We start from the raw sequence: 19,429 nt of genomic DNA, 5'->3' as shown, positions 1-19,429 counted from the left end.
GAAGAGAAGACAGCGGCACTCAATGTCTTTACAATATGCAGATTTTTATTCACCAACCGTGCAACGTTTCGACTCCTAAGAGTCTTCCTTTTGCTTGAGGAAGACTCTTAGGAGTCGAAACGTCGCACGGTTGGTGAATAAAACTCTGCATATTGTGAAGACATTGAGTGCCGCGGTCTTCTCTCCATCTTATGATCTCTTGGAACTCGACGGGCTAGGGTTCAACTCTGCGGGCACCCTGGAAAGAAACCTAAAAGTGGCCCCATTTCATAGGCAGATCCAGATTGACAGAAGGCGGGGCAGCACAAGCAGGCAGGGAAACAGAAGTAGGCAGGCCCAGCAGAGCCTTAGTGCAGCACAAAATACCACCCCAGCAGATCCAAATACCACAGTGCAACATAAAATCCCGCCAGTCCGCATAGTTGTATTCACCTGTCCTGAGGACAGTGATACAGTTGAATTCAGGACGCCACCTGTGGAAGTACCTGACACTCCTAGCATTAACTAATGCCGAGGGCATCAGATCATTATGTACCCAGCCGGTGGTCATAAGGACCGGGCGGCCCCATGAGCATCGGCCCACCTGGAAATTTCCCTGTAGGTTTTTATGGCCAGTCAGCCCCTGCAGGGTGGAGGACCCCACCTATTAGGAGAACAGGAGTCCTTCAACCTTCCATTTTACATATCTTTTCCATAACTCTCAGACATTAATGGAGCCTGGGCCTGATTTTCCTGATTGGTGAGATAGTTGACCATACACTTTAGATATTTATTATTTATTACTGCTCTTTTTACTGGATCTGGACACTTTTGAGGGGACAATCTAGCAGGTATGGGAAGTGCCTAGATATCATCCATTAGATGGACAGGTTTAGAGTTTATCTTGTCCATCTTTCTCCACTTATCAATGGCTTCCTATTTGATAACATGCATGCTTAGGCTATCAGCTGGCTTCTGTCTCACTTTTGTATGGGCAACCTTAGGGTATGTTCATGTTCAACATTTGTCTATGACAAATCCAATGTGCATTTACACAAGGATCTGCGTAAAAAAACTGAAGATGACACTTGGACTTCTGAGGCGGACGTCACTCAAGGGGCTATCAGAAGAATGAGCTCAAGGATAATTTTTTTCTGCAAGTTTTTTTCTCTCTAATATATGTGAATGGGCTATAAAATACACTTTTTACCTGCATTGGATGTGATAGCGGATTTCATGAGGATCTAGGCGCAGACTCTGGTCTTAAATCCTCATCAAATCTTGTTGTGTGAACAGGGGCTTAGAGATATTACATGATTTATCTCATGAGCTACAATACATTAATTATGCATGGTTTCATCTCTGGTAGGCCATTTTTTGCACAGATGGTACATAACGGTTAACAAAATCTACATACTGTATATCAGATTTCTCCCTCCCAGGTGGAATAGGAAGGCGCCATCTGTACATTTTCCAAGCAATCTGCAATTCATCATTAAGCATGAATATGTGCAGGCTTCTGCACTCCCCCTAGTAATATGGTACATGTTGAAAAAGCTAAAATTGGTGGAACCACGGCACTTAAGGATCGTGAAGCAAATATATTTGCCTTTATTCAGAGAGCTCCAAGAATAACCAATTGTTTTGGGCCGTCCCGGGCCCCGGTTCACAGCTGATTAGAAGGAGCAGGTATAGAATAGCTGATGTGTGGTGGAGCTATTCTATACCTCCTCCTTCTAACTGGCTGTGAACACGGACCAGGATGGACCGAAATACTAGTGTCTGCCCCTAACGGTCATATTTGGAGTTCTCTGAAAAAAGACAAATTTATTTGCACCACGATCCTTGAGTGCCGTGATTCCACTAATTTTACTTCTTGGAGATTGCCTCCTGCTCAGCACCACCTCCACCAGGGCACGAACCATAAAATCTCTACAAAAATGTTCAGCTACACAGGCCCTTTTTATATAACATCATCCATTGTTTCAACATGGCAGGCTTTATTATTCTACAAAACATAGAGGTCACTACAGAAAGCAACCACTACATGACATGTGTGCTCGGATGCATTTCACCTTAGTGACCAGATGTTGCACATAGGCAGACAAGACTTAAAGGGGTTGTCCCATGAAAATTATTCAAGTTTTCAAACCAGCACCTGGAAAATTTTGCATAACAACTGAGTTATTCAATAAAATGTATCTGTATAGCGCCACCTGCTGTTTTTTTTCCTTATTTCTTTGTCCTGCTCACTGAGATGGCCGCACATGCTCAGTTTCCTCCTTCAACTGCCTCCTGAGCTGTGATAGGGAGAGCTGAGACACGCCCCCTGAGCTGTGATAGGCAGAGCATGGACACGCCCCCTGAGCTGTAGCAGAAAAGACACTCCCCTTCAGCTGCCAGCCTGATATAAATCTAGCAGAGCAATGAATGGTGAGATCTCTGGATCCATGTGAGGTACAGGGCTGGTTCTAGCTTTGTTAGAAAGAGGTTGTCATGTACTATATGATGTCTGATTTTAATTTTTTAACCCCTTTGAAGAAGTATTCCAGTTGTTAAAAGTTATACTCTATCCAGAGGACGTCCTACTGCTGGGACCCCCACTGATCATGAGACAGTGTAACTAGTACCCCATGGAAACCCCTAAAATTAATGTAGCAGCAGGTCATACACGAGCACAGCCGCTCCATTCACCTCTATGGGACTTCCGTAAATAGCGGTACTCTGCTGTCTCTGCAACTCCTGTAGAGATGAATGGAGCGACATTCCGCATGCCTGACCTGCTGCTCTGTGCATTTTGGAGAACTCCAAGGGGTATGGGATGTCCGTTCTCGTGATCAGTGGGCATCCCATTGGTAGAAGCCCCATCAATCTCATATTTATCCAATACCCTTTAACATCTCCTTTAAAAAGTTATTCCAATTGTGCCGTTCCTAGATCTTGTCCTATCTATGACGCTGGTAGCCTTTTTCTAAAACTTAGCTTTTTCTTCTTTAAAACATGTTGATGAAATGAAGCCATTGTACTTTTCTCTGTTTGCCTAAAACCCACTGCAGAACTACATTTTTTACTTTCAGCGTGCCGTCAGACTCTGCCTATGCCTAGACACCTCCCATGTATGAGCAATGGATCCACAGGAGCTCTCGGTGTAAGGCTTTGCTTAGTAGGTGGGTGTTCAGAAAGTTGACTACGGGTAATAAATTATGCATTACATATGAAATATTACATTACGAATCCGCTCCATCCAATGTCATTATCATCATTCTGGTTCTGAATCTCATTTTCTATGCCCCCTTTTCAAATGCCTATGCTACGTTCGGCTTTACATCAATTATCACTGTATTATGGAGAACGCAATTACTTCCATTCTTCTGGCTCCCGCTTGGGTTATCCTAATGTCCTATAGATGAAATATACTCAGAAATGTCATGGCTATGCAAACAAGAATATGCTTTTTGCATCCTCTACCCGTACAGGAGAAGCATGGCCAACGCAGAATGGTTGCAAATAGAAAGGCACCTTGGCAAATCAAAGTACCACCAAGGACACCTATGTCGGACATTGAAATCGAGCTTCAAAAACACAATTTAGGCCCAGAATTTTGTATGTGTTGATTAATATGGAGGTGTTGTGTGCTCTATGACTATACATTGTACCGGTACCCTAGAATTTACTCAAGGTTGCCATTTTGAACTCAATGTTCTCTTAAAGTAAAAGTTCTCTTCGAATATATTGCAGTGCTCTATTGGAAGGATCCCCTCCATTCATCTAATGTGAGGTTTGCATAATTAATCCTTATGGTTTGAAATTAGTGGAAGGTATTTAACAGGCGGCTGGGGTTCATCACGTCAACAGGCTATAAAACCGAGCGTTAAATACAATGAATGAAAGACTGACAGGCGATGGCTAGCGACTATCATAGGAGTATACAGAGGTAAGGTGAATGCACACGGAAACCATGGAACGACCCTTAAACTGCAACGAGATTAAAGTTACAGTACTCCGTAGGTTCCTGCAAGGGTTCAGGATTATGAGTACCTCTCCAGGAGCATTAAGGGTTAAGGCAACGCAAATTGAACAGGCATAGATGAAAGGCTGCTGGAACACGCCGGCAAACATTCAGGCACACATTGCTCAGCAGATGACCATGACCAGGGTTTGAGGGATTTAAATAAGGCTCATAAATAAATAACAATGCTGCAGCAAAAGGGTTTGCAGATGATCAGCTTTACTGACACCCATCTCCTCTATCCAGCCCCCTGACCGTAGCTTCCTGTGACATCTTACCTGCTGAGTGACACTGCTCGGGGAGCGGTCCTTGTCACTGAGATGTAGCTGGAATCCACTCCCTGATGTAGAGGAGGCCAGAGATGTGTGGAAGGGAGACAGAAGGAGGGAAGAGGAGGAGGAGAGATGCAGAGGTGGGGGGAAGAGAAAGAGATGAGTGTGAGAAAAGGAACCCTGCCCCTACAGGAGGGAGAGGGAGGAGGAGGTGTGACACACAGGGGACACCACTCATGGACTGGAGGCCAGGGGAGAGAGATGTAGAAAAAAATTCTGCAGATGGAAATCTATATCTTTTACGGGAATTCAAAAGCAGAGAGCTGTGGAGAAGACCTAGAAAGGAGGTGGTCTTTCCAGGGTGCAGTATAGAAAGTGAACCCAGCTGAGTGTGCACAGCAGAAAGGGGGAAGTGTCTAATAATTCGCGGAAGTCAGCAGTTCAAGTTAATTTTTACACAGTGAAAATCTGCAGCCTCAGACAATCTGCCACTTGTTCTTATCAGCAGAGCTGGAAAAGTGATATTTGACCCAATAAAAATAAATGCCAGGGTTTACAGTTTCTGATACAGGGTAGTGTCGCCCTCTGCTGACAATAAAAGGAGGCGCAACTAACAGAATTGAACGCAAGGAAAAGCGTAGATAGGGAATCATGTACAAAGTGCAGATTTTTTTAATTTTATTCTAAAAGTTTTATTGATCTGCAGTGTGCGGACATCTCTGGAAGCAGCATGTGGCCATCAATTTGACTTTTCTAATAAATTCCGGCAATTTTTCAATTATTTATCCTTGATGCAAGCCAATTTTACCTCTTTGGGAAAAAAAAATGTTTTTCTTGACACCACAAAGGTAGATGTATTGTTTGTAGGTGTTTTTGCCAGTGAGGATATTCTGTGTCCTTATGTTTCTAAAGGACACGAAAAAATGCAAAGAGGGAACTTATTGGTGCTTCATATTCCAGTCTTAAACCAAAAATGTTGGTGTAGAGGCTCATTTGCATATGGTAAAACATCATATTTCTCAGTGATGCGGACACATATGAACATGGGACCAACACAGATGTCTTCAGCTGCCAAGTGCACATGTAACAGGTCAGCCAGTGTCATAGGTACAAATCTGCTGACAGATGGGCTTTAAGTGTGTTTGTTGGAGGCCCGATCCCTCCAGCTAAACTCTACCACTTTTGAGTGTTGCGAAAAAGTGTAAAATAGTAAAAAAAAAAAAAAAAAAAAGGCAAAAGATGAATTATTAAATTTCCCTCAGTTTTTCAGCAAGTTGGCTACAGAAATAAAAATACTATTTGCTGATGCTTTACAATTGCTCTTACTTGTATTTGATATCTGCACCATCTTTTTTTCTTGATGTTATAGGGAAGATGGAGTTGATATCAGATACCTATGGAGGAATGGAATGTGAGTCTGATCTAATTTGGGTGTTGGGTCCAGAAACTTAACCTGGAAGGGTCGATCTACTGCACATAAGCTAATATTAGCAAGTATACCCAAATTATATACATTGCCTAAATGATGATTTTATACAATGGCAAAGTACCTTCACACAGCACACCACATAATACTACTATACAGTTCCAAACTAATAGCACCTGTGACACAGTGAGAGGTTTGGTCTGGGAAAACAGGTATTTTCCTCCCATCATGTGCTGCTGGGCTGATTTACAGCCAGGTGAGGTCAAATACCAGACCAGATGTTAAATGCTGATCCGGGTTTTGGCAGCACCTGGCTATCCTTAAATAGAAGCCATGTCTCTGTGTTGGGATCTGGGAGCCTTGTGTCTGGATGAAGGCCTGCTACCTGTTTGGTGTGAAAACAGTGTGGTGCTGCTATCAGCAAGGACTCTTTAACCCTGCTTTCACACCTGAGCGTTTCTCAAACGCGCGTTTTACGCGCGTTTTTATCGCACGTTTTTATGTGCGTTTTTTGTAATAGTAAACGCGCGTTTGACGCGCGTTTGTGTGATTGACTGCAGTGTCCTATTGCCACAAACGCGCGTCAAAACGCCCCAAAGAAGCTCAAGTACTTGATTATGCGTCGGGCGTTTTACAGCGCGATCGTACGCGCTGTAAAACGCCCAGGTGAGAACCATTCCCATAGGGAAGCATTGGTTTTCATGTGTTGAGCGTTTTACAGCGCGTTTGAACGCGCTGTAAAACGCTAAGGTGTGAACTTAGGGTAAAGGGCTTCTGTCACCCCACTAAACCTTTTTTTTTTTTTGGGAACTGTGTGATGGTTATGTTATTTGGGAACTGTTTGGTACTATAATGTGGGCACTGTATGGTGTGTGGGGGCTCCTTCTGGTAGACAGGATTAGCGGACACAGTATAGAGGCAACAACAAGTTCTTTGGATCAAACAGTTCAGTGTTTTATTAACACTTTAGGCAAGTGACAAAACAAGCAGTCATAATCAAGCAAAAAGTCACCTTGCGGTGTTGGTCGTAATTCACACCATGGGGCAAATTCTGCCTTTAAAGGGCTTCTGTCACCCCACTAAACCTTTTTTTTTTTTTTTTGCTTACTTATAATCCCTACACTGCGATTTATGGCTACATGATCAAATTAATCATTTTGGTCCTGTAGATTTAGTTTAAAACAAGCTTTTAAAATATGCTAATTACCTTGCTACCAGCAAGTAGGGCGGCTACTTGCTGGTAGCAGCCGCATCCTCCGATCGTAAAGACGCCCCCTCCACATTGTGATTGACAGGGCCAGGGAACGGAATCGTTCTCTGCTGGCCCTGCCTGTTTGCATTTAAAATCTTGCGCCTGCGCCGCGGCCGTACCTGTCTTCAATTGGCGCAGGCGCACTGAGAGGCGGCCGCTCTATCCTCAATGCGCCTGCGCCGGGTGTAGATGTGACGTCATCGGCGCAGGCGCATTGAGGATAGAGCGGCCGCCTCTCAGTGCGCCTGCGCCAATTGAAGACAGGTACGGCCGCGGCGCAGGCGCAAGATTTTAAATGCAAACAGGCATTTACAGTCTCTGCTGGTCTTCAGATAGGGACCAGTGCATAGTAGGAGAGACTCTGTCAGACTGCATGAGTGACCAGAAGAAGACGCTGAGATAGGGATGGTGAGCCACAGACCCCAGGATACCAGCCCAATGACCAGGAGCCAGCCGGATGACTGAGCCACAGACCCTTGGCCACCAGTCTTTGGCCAGGGTACCAGCCTTCTGTGAGAGATAGACAGTTAGTGCAGGCCTTTTTCTTCAGCATAGAACCTTCCTCTGCCCGAAAGGAGACTAGAGAAGCCATCTCAGTGCCTTGCCTGTATTGTTTTGCACTTGAAGCACAATAGTTTACTGCAAACCCTGACTCTTTGGACTTAATTCAATGGGTGCACCGTACCTTACCATCCCTTCCAGAGAGCAGCAGCACTTGGTGAGATCTCAACAGTGTCCAGGATACCCAGCGTAGCATTGGGCCACCCAGGGGAGGACATACCGCCTGTGCAGCTGGTTCAGCTGCACAGGGGGCCAGCAAGGAAGGGGGCCACTCCCAGTGCCAGTAGAGGCGTTTATCTTTTTATCTTATCATATTTTTCATTCCCTACCTCTGCCAACAGGGTAACCTGGGCACCTTGGTGTGGAGGTCGGAAGGGGCGGAGTTTTGGAATAGGTGGGTGGGGCCTGATTAGCACTTACTGCGATTCTGCTGCCCGTTTGTGTCTACACTCCATAGCTGAAGGACCTTCGATGACATCATAGTCATGTGATCTCTTCAGCAGTGGAAGTAGAGGTAGGACCTGTGATGAGGTCACCGTCATGTGACCAGTGCAGAAAGAGGCAGTGCTCAGCAGTGGAGACCTGTGATGCCGTGGAATGAATGTGAGTGTCAGAGAAATGCTGGGAGATGTGGTTCTCCCCATTATACCTCCTCCCTGCTTAGTGGGAGGGGAGGGAAATATGTTATTTAACTGGGACTGTATGTTAGAGGGGCTGAAGGGAGGGGAGAGGTGTCAGGTACATAGGACTGTATGTTATAGAAGACTATAAGAAAGATATGTTTTTTACATGGGACTGTATGTTATAGAAGATTGGAGGGAGATGACTGGTGTTATTTACATAGGACTGGATAGTTTAGAAGAATGGAGGGTAAGGAGTGATGTTATTTATGTGGGACTATGTGTTGGAGGGCGGTAAAGGACGGGATTTAAGTTATTTACATGGCACTGTATGTTACAGAGAACTGTAAGGAAGATAAGTTATTTACATGGGACTGTAGGGAGAGGACTGGTGTTATTTACATGGGACTGCATGTGTCACATACACAGGGAGTGGGGAAGTGACCACTGAGCTCAACCCACACCCCTATCCCTGCCTACTTGCCTCGCAAGTCCTAGTGACAAGGGACAATTGGTTCACAAACCCTCAACTAGAATAAGTGCAGGGAAGACGGACAAGACATACAACAGAGAAGTCAAACGAGCCGAGTCAGAAACCAAGAGAGCAGCAAGGTACCAGTGGAGCAAGTGGAGGATTGTCAGGAGAAAGCCGAAGTCAAAGCCAGGAGGGAACGCCAAGACCAAGGGATAAGACAGACGGGTAGTCACAACCCGAGCAGGAGACCAACAAACCAGGTAAGTATAATTGCAGGATGTGGCCAGCAGATTGTCTGTTTAAATAGGGCGTTAGTGGAGTCATGTGACGTGGCCAGCGTCACATGACTCCTGAGTTCCAATACAGCCGAGCACTGAGTGAGCAGCTCGGCACTCAGCCCTAGTGCGGTTACCACGGGAACGGGCGACGGCGGGCGCGCTGATGACGTAGGCACGCACCGGCCGTCCCCGCCTCCTGGAACCCCGCAAAGAGTGCACCGTGACAGCATGGTATAGAAGACTGAAGGGAGAGGAGTGAAGTTATTTACATGGAACTGCATGGTATAGAAGACTGTAAGGAAGATTTACATGGGACTGTATCATATAGAAGACTGGTGGGAGACGACTGGTGTTATTTACATGGGACTGCATGGTATAGAAGACTGGAGGGAGAGGACGGGCATTATAATTTATGGGGAACTACAGAGATGATTATAACTCCGGGGGGTATGGCAGGAGGTATTATAATTACAGGGGGCACTGCAGGGAACATTTTAAATGCTGTGGGCATTACTACTACTGAAGGCAGTTACAGAGAGAGCGGAGCGTCAAGGTGTAATAGTAACACCTCCATTTGCATATAATAAAACATAATTTTTCTCAGCAATGCAGGCACATAAGAACATGGGACCAACACAGATGCCTTCAGCTGCCAAGCGCACATGTAACAGGTAAGTCCTTTAATTGTCCAAGTGTATGAGGGAGTCCTGAGGGAAAGCTGAAGGCCCAGGGAGCATTTTACCATCAGCTATGGACTTCATTGGGGGAGGAGGCTGGCACTAAAGTGCCTAGGGCAGCATCAAATCTTAATACGGACCTGGCTCCACAGCAGTAGCAGGATGTAGTGTCACACATCACACTGCTGGTCTGTGTATGAGGAGGAGCAGTGCGCCAGGGAATCTGCTGTGCTCCTCCTCCTACACAGACCAGCAGAGCAATTTTGTGCCATTTTGTAAAATTATAAAATGGCACAAAATTTTTGAGCAAGTGATTTCAAAAAGAGGCAAGGCCTCTATTTTGCCACTTTTTGTAGCCAGAATTCTGTGAGTAAAGGCATGATAAATCAGGGCAACAGAGTTTATTGCTGTCCTACAGTACAGTCCTGATCAAAAGTTTAAGACCACTTGAAAAATGGCAAAAAATCATATTTAGCATGGCTGGATCTTAACAAGGTTCCAAGTAGAGCTTCAACATGCAACAAGAAGAAATGAGAGTGAGACAAAACATTTTTTGAGCATTCAATTTAATAAAAATAACGATTAAACTGAAACAGGCTGTTTTTCAGCTGATCAAAAGTTTAGGACCACATGCCTTTAAAAGGCCAAATCTGTGCAAAGATGTGGATTCATTGTCATTTTCTGTCAGGTAGTCACACGTTGTGATGGCAAAGGCAAAAAAACTCTCCCTTTTTGAACGTGGTCTGGTTTTTGAACTGCATAAGCAGGGTCTCTCACAGTGCTCAATCGCTGCTGAGGTGGGACGCAGTAAGACATTTGGAATTTCTTAAATTCTTAAATGATCCTGAGGGTTATGGAACAAAAAAGTCAAGTGGAAGACCCAAAAAAATGTCATCAGCACTGAGCCGGAGGATCCAATTGGCTGTCCGTCAAGACACTGGACGATCATTGACCCAAATTAAGGCCCTTACTGGTGCTGACTGCAGCCCCATAACCATCAGACGGCATCGGAGATTGAAGGGCTTCAAAAACAAAAAACGTCTTCAAAGACCTCATCTCCTTGAACGCCACAGAACTGCTCGTTTAGACTTTGTAAGAGAGCACCAAACATGGGACATTCAAAGGTGGAAGAAAGTTTTATTCTCTGATGAGAAAAAATGTAACCTTGATGGTCCTGATGGTTTCCAACGTTACTGGCATGACAAGCAGATCCCACCTGAGATGTTTTCTACGCGCCACAGTGAAGGGGGCACCATAATGGTCTGAGGTGCTTCCTTCAGTGGAACAATGGAGCTTCAGGAAGTGCAGGGGCGTCAAACGGCCGCTGGCTATGTCCAGATGTTGCAGAGAGCATTCCTCATGACTGAGGGCCCTGGTCTGTGTGGTAACGACTGGACAACGCTACAGTACACAATGCCCGCAGGACAAGGGACTTCTTCCAGGAGAATAACATCATTTTTTTGGCCCATCCTGCGTGTTCCCCTGATCTAAATCCAATTGAGAACCTTTGGAGATGGATGGCAAGGGAAGTTTACAAAAATGGACAACAGTTCCAGACAGTAGATGGCCTTCGTGCGGCCGTCTTCACCACTTGGAGAAATGTTCCCACTCACCTCATGGAAACGCTTGCATCAAGCATGCCGAAACGAATTTTTGAAGTGATAAACAATAACGGCGGAGCTACTCATTACTGAGTTCATGTTTGGAAGTTGGATTTCTGTTTTGGGGGGTTTGGTCCTAAACTTTTGATCAGCTGAAAAACAGCCTGTTTCAATTTATTCGTTGTTTTCATTAAATTGAATGCTCAAAAAATGTTTTGTCTCACTCCTATTTCTTCTTGTTGCATGTTGAAGCTCTACTTGGAACCTTGTTAAGATCCAGCCATGCTAAATATAATTTTTTGCAATTTTTAAAGTGGTCTTAAACTTTTGATCAGGACTGTATAAGGCTAGGTCTACACAACGACATTTGTCGCACGACAATATTTATAATGATAGCCTATGTTGTCGCACTGCGACATGCGACATGCTGCGACTGCGACATGACAGTCGCAAAAAATCCACTTGAAATCGATTTTTCTGCGACTGTTGCATCGCAGTCAAACCATGTCGCATGTCGCAGTGTGACACCATAGGCTATCATTATAAATATTGTTGTGCGACATCAATGTCGCGCGACATATGTTGCAGTGTAATTGTGCCCTATGTGTCATGCGACACATGTCGTGTAGACCTAGCCTTACACTCTGACAACATGGCTATTCAAATAAAAAATTGGCTTATCCCTGATTGATTCTGTACGGGCATTTCTAAAGGGCACAACTATATCGGCACTACTTGCGGTACTGCTTTATGCCCACTATTGTGGGGACGGTATAATATATGATGCAGTAACTGAGCAAATAAAAGGCAGAAGAAACATGTTATATCTTAGTTTATTAAAAGTTTCATTCTGTTACAAATGTACATTATCTATCTACACAGCATTTTTAGAGATTGACACATTAGGAAAATGTGATATCCTGCATCGTGCCGCCTGCAGTGCCCCTTCAGGACAGGCTTTTTCCTTAAATGATCCTCGAATCCTGCTCAGGACATGGAAATAATTTCACAGCGGCTCAGATATAGCCATGAATCTTTTCTATAAATATATTTACACCAATATACAGAAAAATACACCGTACATAAATATATAGCAAAACAAATTGTACACGTTCAGCGGAATATAGGCTTCATTTACAGTAGTCTGTAGCTTGTGGATGAACTGGCGGCTTCAGGACAAGAGTGGGGAATCTCTGATTCTCCTCATTCCTATAGAATATTATTGAATTATATTCAGGCAGTGGGGCAGATATATTAAGGTTTATTTTGTGCCAGAATATTGTGACTGCGCCATTATTACTTAGTGTCAAACTTTACGACCAACATAAATTTGGACTGTAAAAGTCCTGCACACAACCGTATCCGTTTTGCATTCCGCAACTCACGGATCTGCAAAATATGGTCTTTATGCATCCCGCAATGTAAAAAAGCCTATTCTTGTCTGCAAACAGGTTCTATCATTTCTCGCCCCGCCACATGGATGCGGACAGCACATAGATGACATCAGTTTTTTTTACGGAACCATAGAAATGAATGGGTCCGATTGTGATCCACAAAAAATGAGGATTGGACCTGGACTAAAAAATATGGTTGTGTGCAGGAATCCTAAGGCTTCACGCACACAACTGTATCTGTTTTGTGGTCAGCAAATCGAGGATCCAAAAAACACAGATCCTGACCATGTGCGTGCCCCGATTTTTTTAAATATCCTGTAGAAATGGACAAGAATAGGACATGTCCTTTTTTTTTTTCATTCCATTGAACTGAATGGATCTGCATCCGATCCGCAAAAAAAAATGCGGATTGGATGTGGAACAAAAATACAGTCGTGTGAATGCGGCCTTAATCTGTGATGTTGATTAAGAAAGTGGTGAAGACGAGACAACACAGGGCTTCATACTATCACAATTTTACACCATGTTTCATACCGCCTTGGAGCTGGTATACTCTGTGTCCAAAACATTCACCAAAAAACTTGCTCCAAAACAAGGGGCAGAATAGGACTAGACAAAAAGTTGGCGCACCATGTTGTCCACCAAAGAAAATTATGGAGCATACACTTCATATATTTTGTGAAAAAGTGTGCGCCTCAAAGTCTGGCACAGTGACTGATATATTGTATCTCCTCCAGTAATTTTCATTTAAAAAATGCACAATTTTTTCTAATGGTGTGTTTTATGGCATTTTAACTGCTTTTTGGCAGTCAGAAATAGTAGTAAAAAACGGACTATGCACAAATCATTTTGTTGTATTTTTATACCTTTTTTTAGGTCAGTAGTCAAGTTTTTTCAAAAAGCACCATTCTTTAGATATAGCGTTTTCCCAATAGGTTTCTCTATAGAACTTGGAAAACGCCTGTACAAAATGACACTAAATATAAAGAATGCCACATAAAAAAGCATGACATACAAAAATAAGAAGGCATTTTTCATGCATTTTTAAATGACAGAATATAAGACATCTTGAATGAAACCTAAGGATCTGTTAGTCCTCCAGTATTGAATGTTCTTTACAGTGACTCCAGAGAATACATTTCATCTTAAAACTTAACGGAAATAGAGAAAGGCGTTCTGAAATCGCCCCGTAATTCACATGACAAGTATTCTACCTATGTGCAGATATCTTTGAATGAAGTTGCAGGCCTAAACACTGCATGTTCCAGCTTCCCCATGACAATACTGCCTGTCGAGTTTTCAATTCTGTTAAAGTGCTGTAACATTGGTTAGATCCAAATCACATCAGAGCTATTCTATTCTATTCACTTCTGTGATAATTCCGAAAGTAGCTAAGTAAACGCGCTTGTCTATTTTTCGAACTACCATAGAAGTGCCACCTCTCCATTCACAGCAGCCATGGGATGACGTTTCCAGAGGTAGGACCAACACATGTCTGATATTTGTCCGAGATGGCTCAGTACATTGTCTCCAAGCAGATAGTATCTCCGGGACAAACACCACGTAACTGAGATGACAGAGGGACACCACTCATACCTGACTCCAGATAATTCAATTTCAGCATGGCGGCAGAACCTCAATATGAGATCCTCGTGGCTCACATTATTCCTCCGAAAGTCAATATTTCCACTATTTGGTCTGTCTTGTGAGGTTTGAGGCAGTGCTTCAGCTTCCAGCTGTCTTCATGACTGACTCATTGCAATTGCAGAGTCTTCGCTGCTGTTGCCTCGGTCCAGACCAACTCTTCTGATGGACCTTGTGTATTTTTCCTTTCCCAGTGCGATCACGTCTTCTATTTCATCGGCAATGTCGTTTCTTTTACTAGTCCGCATGGCCTGCACTAACTTCTGTACACAGTCCGGCTGCTCAGAGTTCTTCTGGGCCCATAAAAAGATCATATCCAGGATCAGCTGATTCAAGTCTTTGCTGAGAAGAAACAAAGTAAAGAATTGTCAGCCATTATCTTCCTCGGATATCAAGCGTGTGTCGTGTTAAAGGGGTTGTCCATTGATATGTTTATAAAAGAAAGAGGATCAACAAGACCGTTTTTAGCGGCCACTTTGACAAGAGTGCACCCATTGGGTAGAATAGTTAAAAATGGCCTTTTAGGGGTTAAAAAAAGAAAAACTCACCTCATCCACTTGCATGCTCTGAGACACTCCCTCCTCACCCTGATGCTCCCAACATGGTGACGTAATCACGCTGGGAGCATCAGGTCCTTTGCCTTCAGTGAAGAGTGAGTATCCTGGAGCGCGCAAGTGTTTGAGAGGATATTTTTTTTTTCAGAGAAAAATGCTGCACATCATTAATGCTGGGGCCACTATGGGGAACATCAATAAAGCAGGGGGCCACTCTGGGGGACATTATTAATGCTGGGGCCACTATGGGGAACATCAATAAATCAGGGGGCCACTATGGGAGACATTATTACTGCTGGTGGACAATATGGGGGACATTATTAATGCTGGGGCCACTATGGGGGACATTAATAAAGCAGGGTGCCACTCTGGGGGACATTATTACTGCTGGTGGACACTATGGGGGACATCATGTATACTGCTTGGGGCCACTAAGGGGGACATTACTACTGCAGGGTGCCAACATGGGGGACATTATTACTGCTGGTGGACACTATAGGAGACATTATTACTGCTGGGGGACACTATGGGGGACATTATTACTGCTAGGGACACTATGGGGGACATTATTACTGCTGGGGGACACAATAGGAGACATTATTACTGCTGGGGGACACTATCGGGGACATTATTACTGCTGCGGGCCACTATGGAGGACATTATTACTGCTGGGGACACTATGGGGGACATTATTACTGCTGGGGGACACTATGGGGGACATTATTACTGCTGGGGGACACTATGGGGGACATTATTACTGCTGGGGAACACTATGGGGGACATTATTACTGCTGGGGCACACTATGGGGGACATTATTACTGCTGCAGGACACTATGGGGGACATTATTACTGCTGCAGGACACTATGGGGGACATTATTACTGCTGGGGGCCACTATTACTGCTGCAGTACACTATGGGGGACATTATTACTATGTATACTGCAGGGGTTAGGATTTAAATAAAAAAGCTGGGAAAATCATTTATTTCTAATGGTCGTTAAAAAAAAAGGATGTAAATCGGACGTTAAAAACGGGCAGAAAATGGATGCAAATATGATTGAAAAAATGCCCATGAAAAAAGGACATGCTCATGCCACTTACCGTATGAAACCATTAGCCTGAACACAGTGGCAGATCTGGCAGTGTTATGTACTACAACTCTCACCTGTTCTTAAAACGAATACGTTCTAGCTCCTGATATGGGAGTCCCAGGTTAATACCAATGTTCATCCAATCTGAGCCAATCTGACTGGCGATGCTGAGAAGGTTTGTCTCTGTCAGGTAGCCCATCTCAGGATTGCCTATATTTAAGGGGGGCAGTGAATGATTGCTCCTTGGCTTATCAGGTTCTCCGTCTGGGCATTTTGTTCTCTGGCAAAGAAAATAAGAAGAAATTATCAGGCGCGGAGTAATCTTATGACTGAACTCACATCCATGTTCTGGCAGAAATATATATATACTAGCAGAAGGACCCGGCTTCACACGGGTAAATTTTATCTATTTTATTTAATGTTTGTGTGTGTCGTTAAAAGATATTGACAGTATCCACTATAACAGTGACCTCTACCCCGCTCCTTTAACAGTGAACTCCACAGTCCCCCACCCCTTAACACTAACCCCCGCCACTTTAAAATGGGACCTCCACAGCAGCCCATCCCCTTAACTTTGACCTTCACAGCGCTCGCTCCTTTAACCACTTCAGCCCCGCTAGGTGAAACCCCCTTCATGACCAGAGCACTTTTTACACTTCGGCACTACACTACTTTAACCGTTTATCGCTCGGTCATGCAACTTACCACCCAAATGAATTTTACCTCCTTTTCTTCTCACTAATGGAGCTTTCATTTGGTGGTATTTTATTGCTGCTGACATTTTTACTTTTTTTGTTATTAATCAAAATGTAACGATTCTTTTGCAAAAAAATGAAATTTTTCACTTTCAGCTGTAAAATTTTGCAAAAAAACGACATCCATATATAAATTTTTCGCCAAATTTATTGTTCTACATGTCTTTGATAAAAAATAAATGTTTGGGAAAAAAAAATGGTTTGGGTAAAAGTTATAGCATTTACAAACTATGGTACAAAAATGTGAATTTCCGCTTTTTGAAACAGCTCTGACTTTCTGAGCACCTGTCATGATTCCTGAGGTTCTACAATGCCCAAACAGTAGAAAACCCCCACAAATGACCCCATTTCGGAAAGTAGACACCCTAAGGTATTCGCTGATGGGCATAGTGAGTTCATAGAACTTTTTATTTTTTGTCACAAGTTAGCGGAAAATGATGATGATTTTATTATTTTATTTTTTTTCTTACAAAGTCTCATATTCCACTAACTTGCGACAAAAAATAAAAAATTCTAGGAACTCGCCATGCCCCTCACAGAATACCTTGGGGTGTCTTCTTTCCAAAATGGGGTCACTTGTGGGGTAGTTATACTGCCCTGGCAATTTAGGGGCCCAAATGTGTGAGAAGAACTTTGCAATCAAAATGTGTAAAAAATGATCGGTGAAATCCAAAAGGTGCACTTTGGAATATGTGCCCCTTTGCCCACCTTGGCAGCAAAAAAGTGTGACACATCTGGTATCGCCGTACTCAGGAGAAGTTGGGGAATGTGTTTTGGGGTGTCATTTTACATATACCCATGCTGGGTGAGAAAAATATCTTGGTCAAATGCCAACTTTGTATAAAAAAAATGGGAAAAGTTGTCTTTTGCCAAGATATTTCTCTCACCCAGCATGGGTATATGTAAAATGACACCCCAAAACACATTCCCCAACTTCTCCTGAGTACGGCGATACCAGATGTGTCACACTTTTTTGCTGCCAAGGTGGGCAAAGGGGCACATATTCCAAAGTGCACCTTTTGGATTTCACCGATCATTTTTTACACATTTTGATTGCAAAGTTCTTCTCACACATTTGGGCCCCTAAATTGCCAGGGCAGTATAACTACGCCACAAGTGACCCCATTTTGGAAAGAAGACACCCCAAGGTATTCCGTGAGGGGCACTGCGAGTTCCTAGAATCTTTTATTTTTTGTCGCAAGTTAGTGGAATATGAGACTTTGTAAGGAAAAAAGAGAAAAAAAGAAAAATCATCATTTTCCGCTAACTTGTGACAAAAAATAAAAAATTCTAGGAACTCGCCGTGCCCCTCACGGAATACCTTGGGGTGTCTTCTTTCCAAAATGGGGTCACTTGTGGGGTAGTTATACTGCCCTGGCAATTTAGGGGCCCAAATGTGTAAGAAGTACCTTGCAATCAAAATCTGTAAAAAATGGCCTGCGAAATCCGAAAGGTGCTCTTTGGAATATGTGCCCCTTTGCCCACCTTGGCAGCAAAAAAGTGTCACACATCTGGTATTGCCGTACTCAGGAGAAGTTGGGGAATGTGTTTTGGGGTGCCATTTTACATATAACCATGCTGGGTGAGAGAAATATCTTGGCAAAAGACAACTTTTCCTATTTTTTTATACAAAGTTGGCATTTGACCAAGATATTTTTCTCACCCAGCATGGGTATATGTAAAATGACACCCCAAAACACATTCCCCAACTTCTCCTGAGTACGGCGATACCAGATGTGTGACACTTTTTTGCAGCCTAGATGCGCAAAGGGGCCCAAATTCCTTTTAGGAGGGCATTTTTAGACATTTAGATCCCAGACTTCTTCTCACACTTTCGGGCCCCTAAAAAGCCAGGGCAGTATAAATACCCCACATGTGACCCCACTTTGGAAAGAAGACACCCCAAGGTATTCAATGAGGGGCCTGGCGAGTTCCTAGAAATTTTTTATTTTTTGCATAAGTTAGCGGAAATTGATTTTTTTGGTTTTTTTCTCACAAAGTCTCACTTTCCGCTAACTTAGGACAAAAATTTCAATCTTTCATGGACTCAATATGCCCCTCAGCGAATACCTTGGGGTGTCTTCTTTCCGAAATGGGGTCACATGTGGGGTATTTATACTGCCCTGGCTTTTTAGGGGCCCTAAAGCGTGAGAAGAAGTCTGGAATATAAATGTCTAAAAATGTTTACGCATTTGGATTCCGTGAGGGGTATGGTGAGTTCATGGGAGATTTTATTTTTTGACACAAGTTAGTAGAATATGAGACTTAGTAAGAAAAAACAAAAACAAAAACAAACAAAAAATTTCCGCTAACTTGTGCCAAAAAAAATGTCTGAATGGAGCCTTACAGGGGGGGGGGGGGGGGGGGTGATCAATGACAGGGGGGTGATCAATGACAGGGGGGTGATCAATGACAGGGGGGTAATCACCCATATAGACTCCCGGATCACCCCCCTGTCATTGATCACCCCCCTGGTAAGGCTCCATTCAGACGTCCGTATAATTTTTACGGATCCATGGATCGGATCCGCAAAACACATGCGGACGTCTGAATGGAGCCTTACAGGGGGGTTATCAATGACAGGGGGTGATCAGGGTGATCACCCCCTGTCACTGATCACCCCCCCTGTAAGGCTCCATTCAGACATCCGCATGATTTTTTACGGATCCATGGATACATGGATCGGATCCACAAAACACATGCGGACGTCTGAATGGAGCCTTACAGGGGGGTGATCAATGACAGGGGGGTGATCAGGGAGTGTATATGGGTGATCACCCGCCTGTCATTGATCACCCCCTGTAAGGCTCCATTCAGACGTCCGCATGTGTTTTGCGGAT

General features: G+C 43.8%; 2 protein-coding genes across 2 annotated transcripts in view; both read right to left on the bottom strand.

The window, feature by feature from the left end:
- SLC25A22 (solute carrier family 25 member 22) overlaps window positions 1–4,614 on the bottom strand; it is a 78,672-nt gene extending 74,058 nt beyond the window's left edge. The window contains exon 1 of the mRNA XM_044269892.1: window positions 4,267–4,614. The gene's annotated coding sequence lies outside the window, so the exon portion shown is untranslated. The remainder of the gene's footprint in view (window positions 1–4,266) is intronic.
- Window positions 4,615–11,966: 7,352 nt separating this feature from the next.
- Window positions 11,967–19,429, bottom strand: part of PIDD1 (p53-induced death domain protein 1) — a 40,040-nt gene continuing 32,577 nt past the window's right edge. The window contains exons 14-15 of the mRNA XM_044269244.1: window positions 15,909–16,114; window positions 11,967–14,530 (exon numbers count right to left, since the gene is read on the bottom strand). Coding sequence (XP_044125179.1) covers window positions 14,287–14,530; window positions 15,909–16,114 — 450 coding nt within the window. The 3' untranslated portion in view covers window positions 11,967–14,286. The remainder of the gene's footprint in view (window positions 14,531–15,908; window positions 16,115–19,429) is intronic.

Source organism: Bufo gargarizans, chromosome 10 (assembly GCF_014858855.1).
Source record: "Bufo gargarizans isolate SCDJY-AF-19 chromosome 10, ASM1485885v1, whole genome shotgun sequence".
Lineage (NCBI taxonomy): Eukaryota > Metazoa > Chordata > Amphibia > Anura > Bufonidae > Bufo > Bufo gargarizans.
Note: the sequence above shows the minus strand (reverse complement) of the source record. Positions and strands in the feature narration are given on the sequence as shown.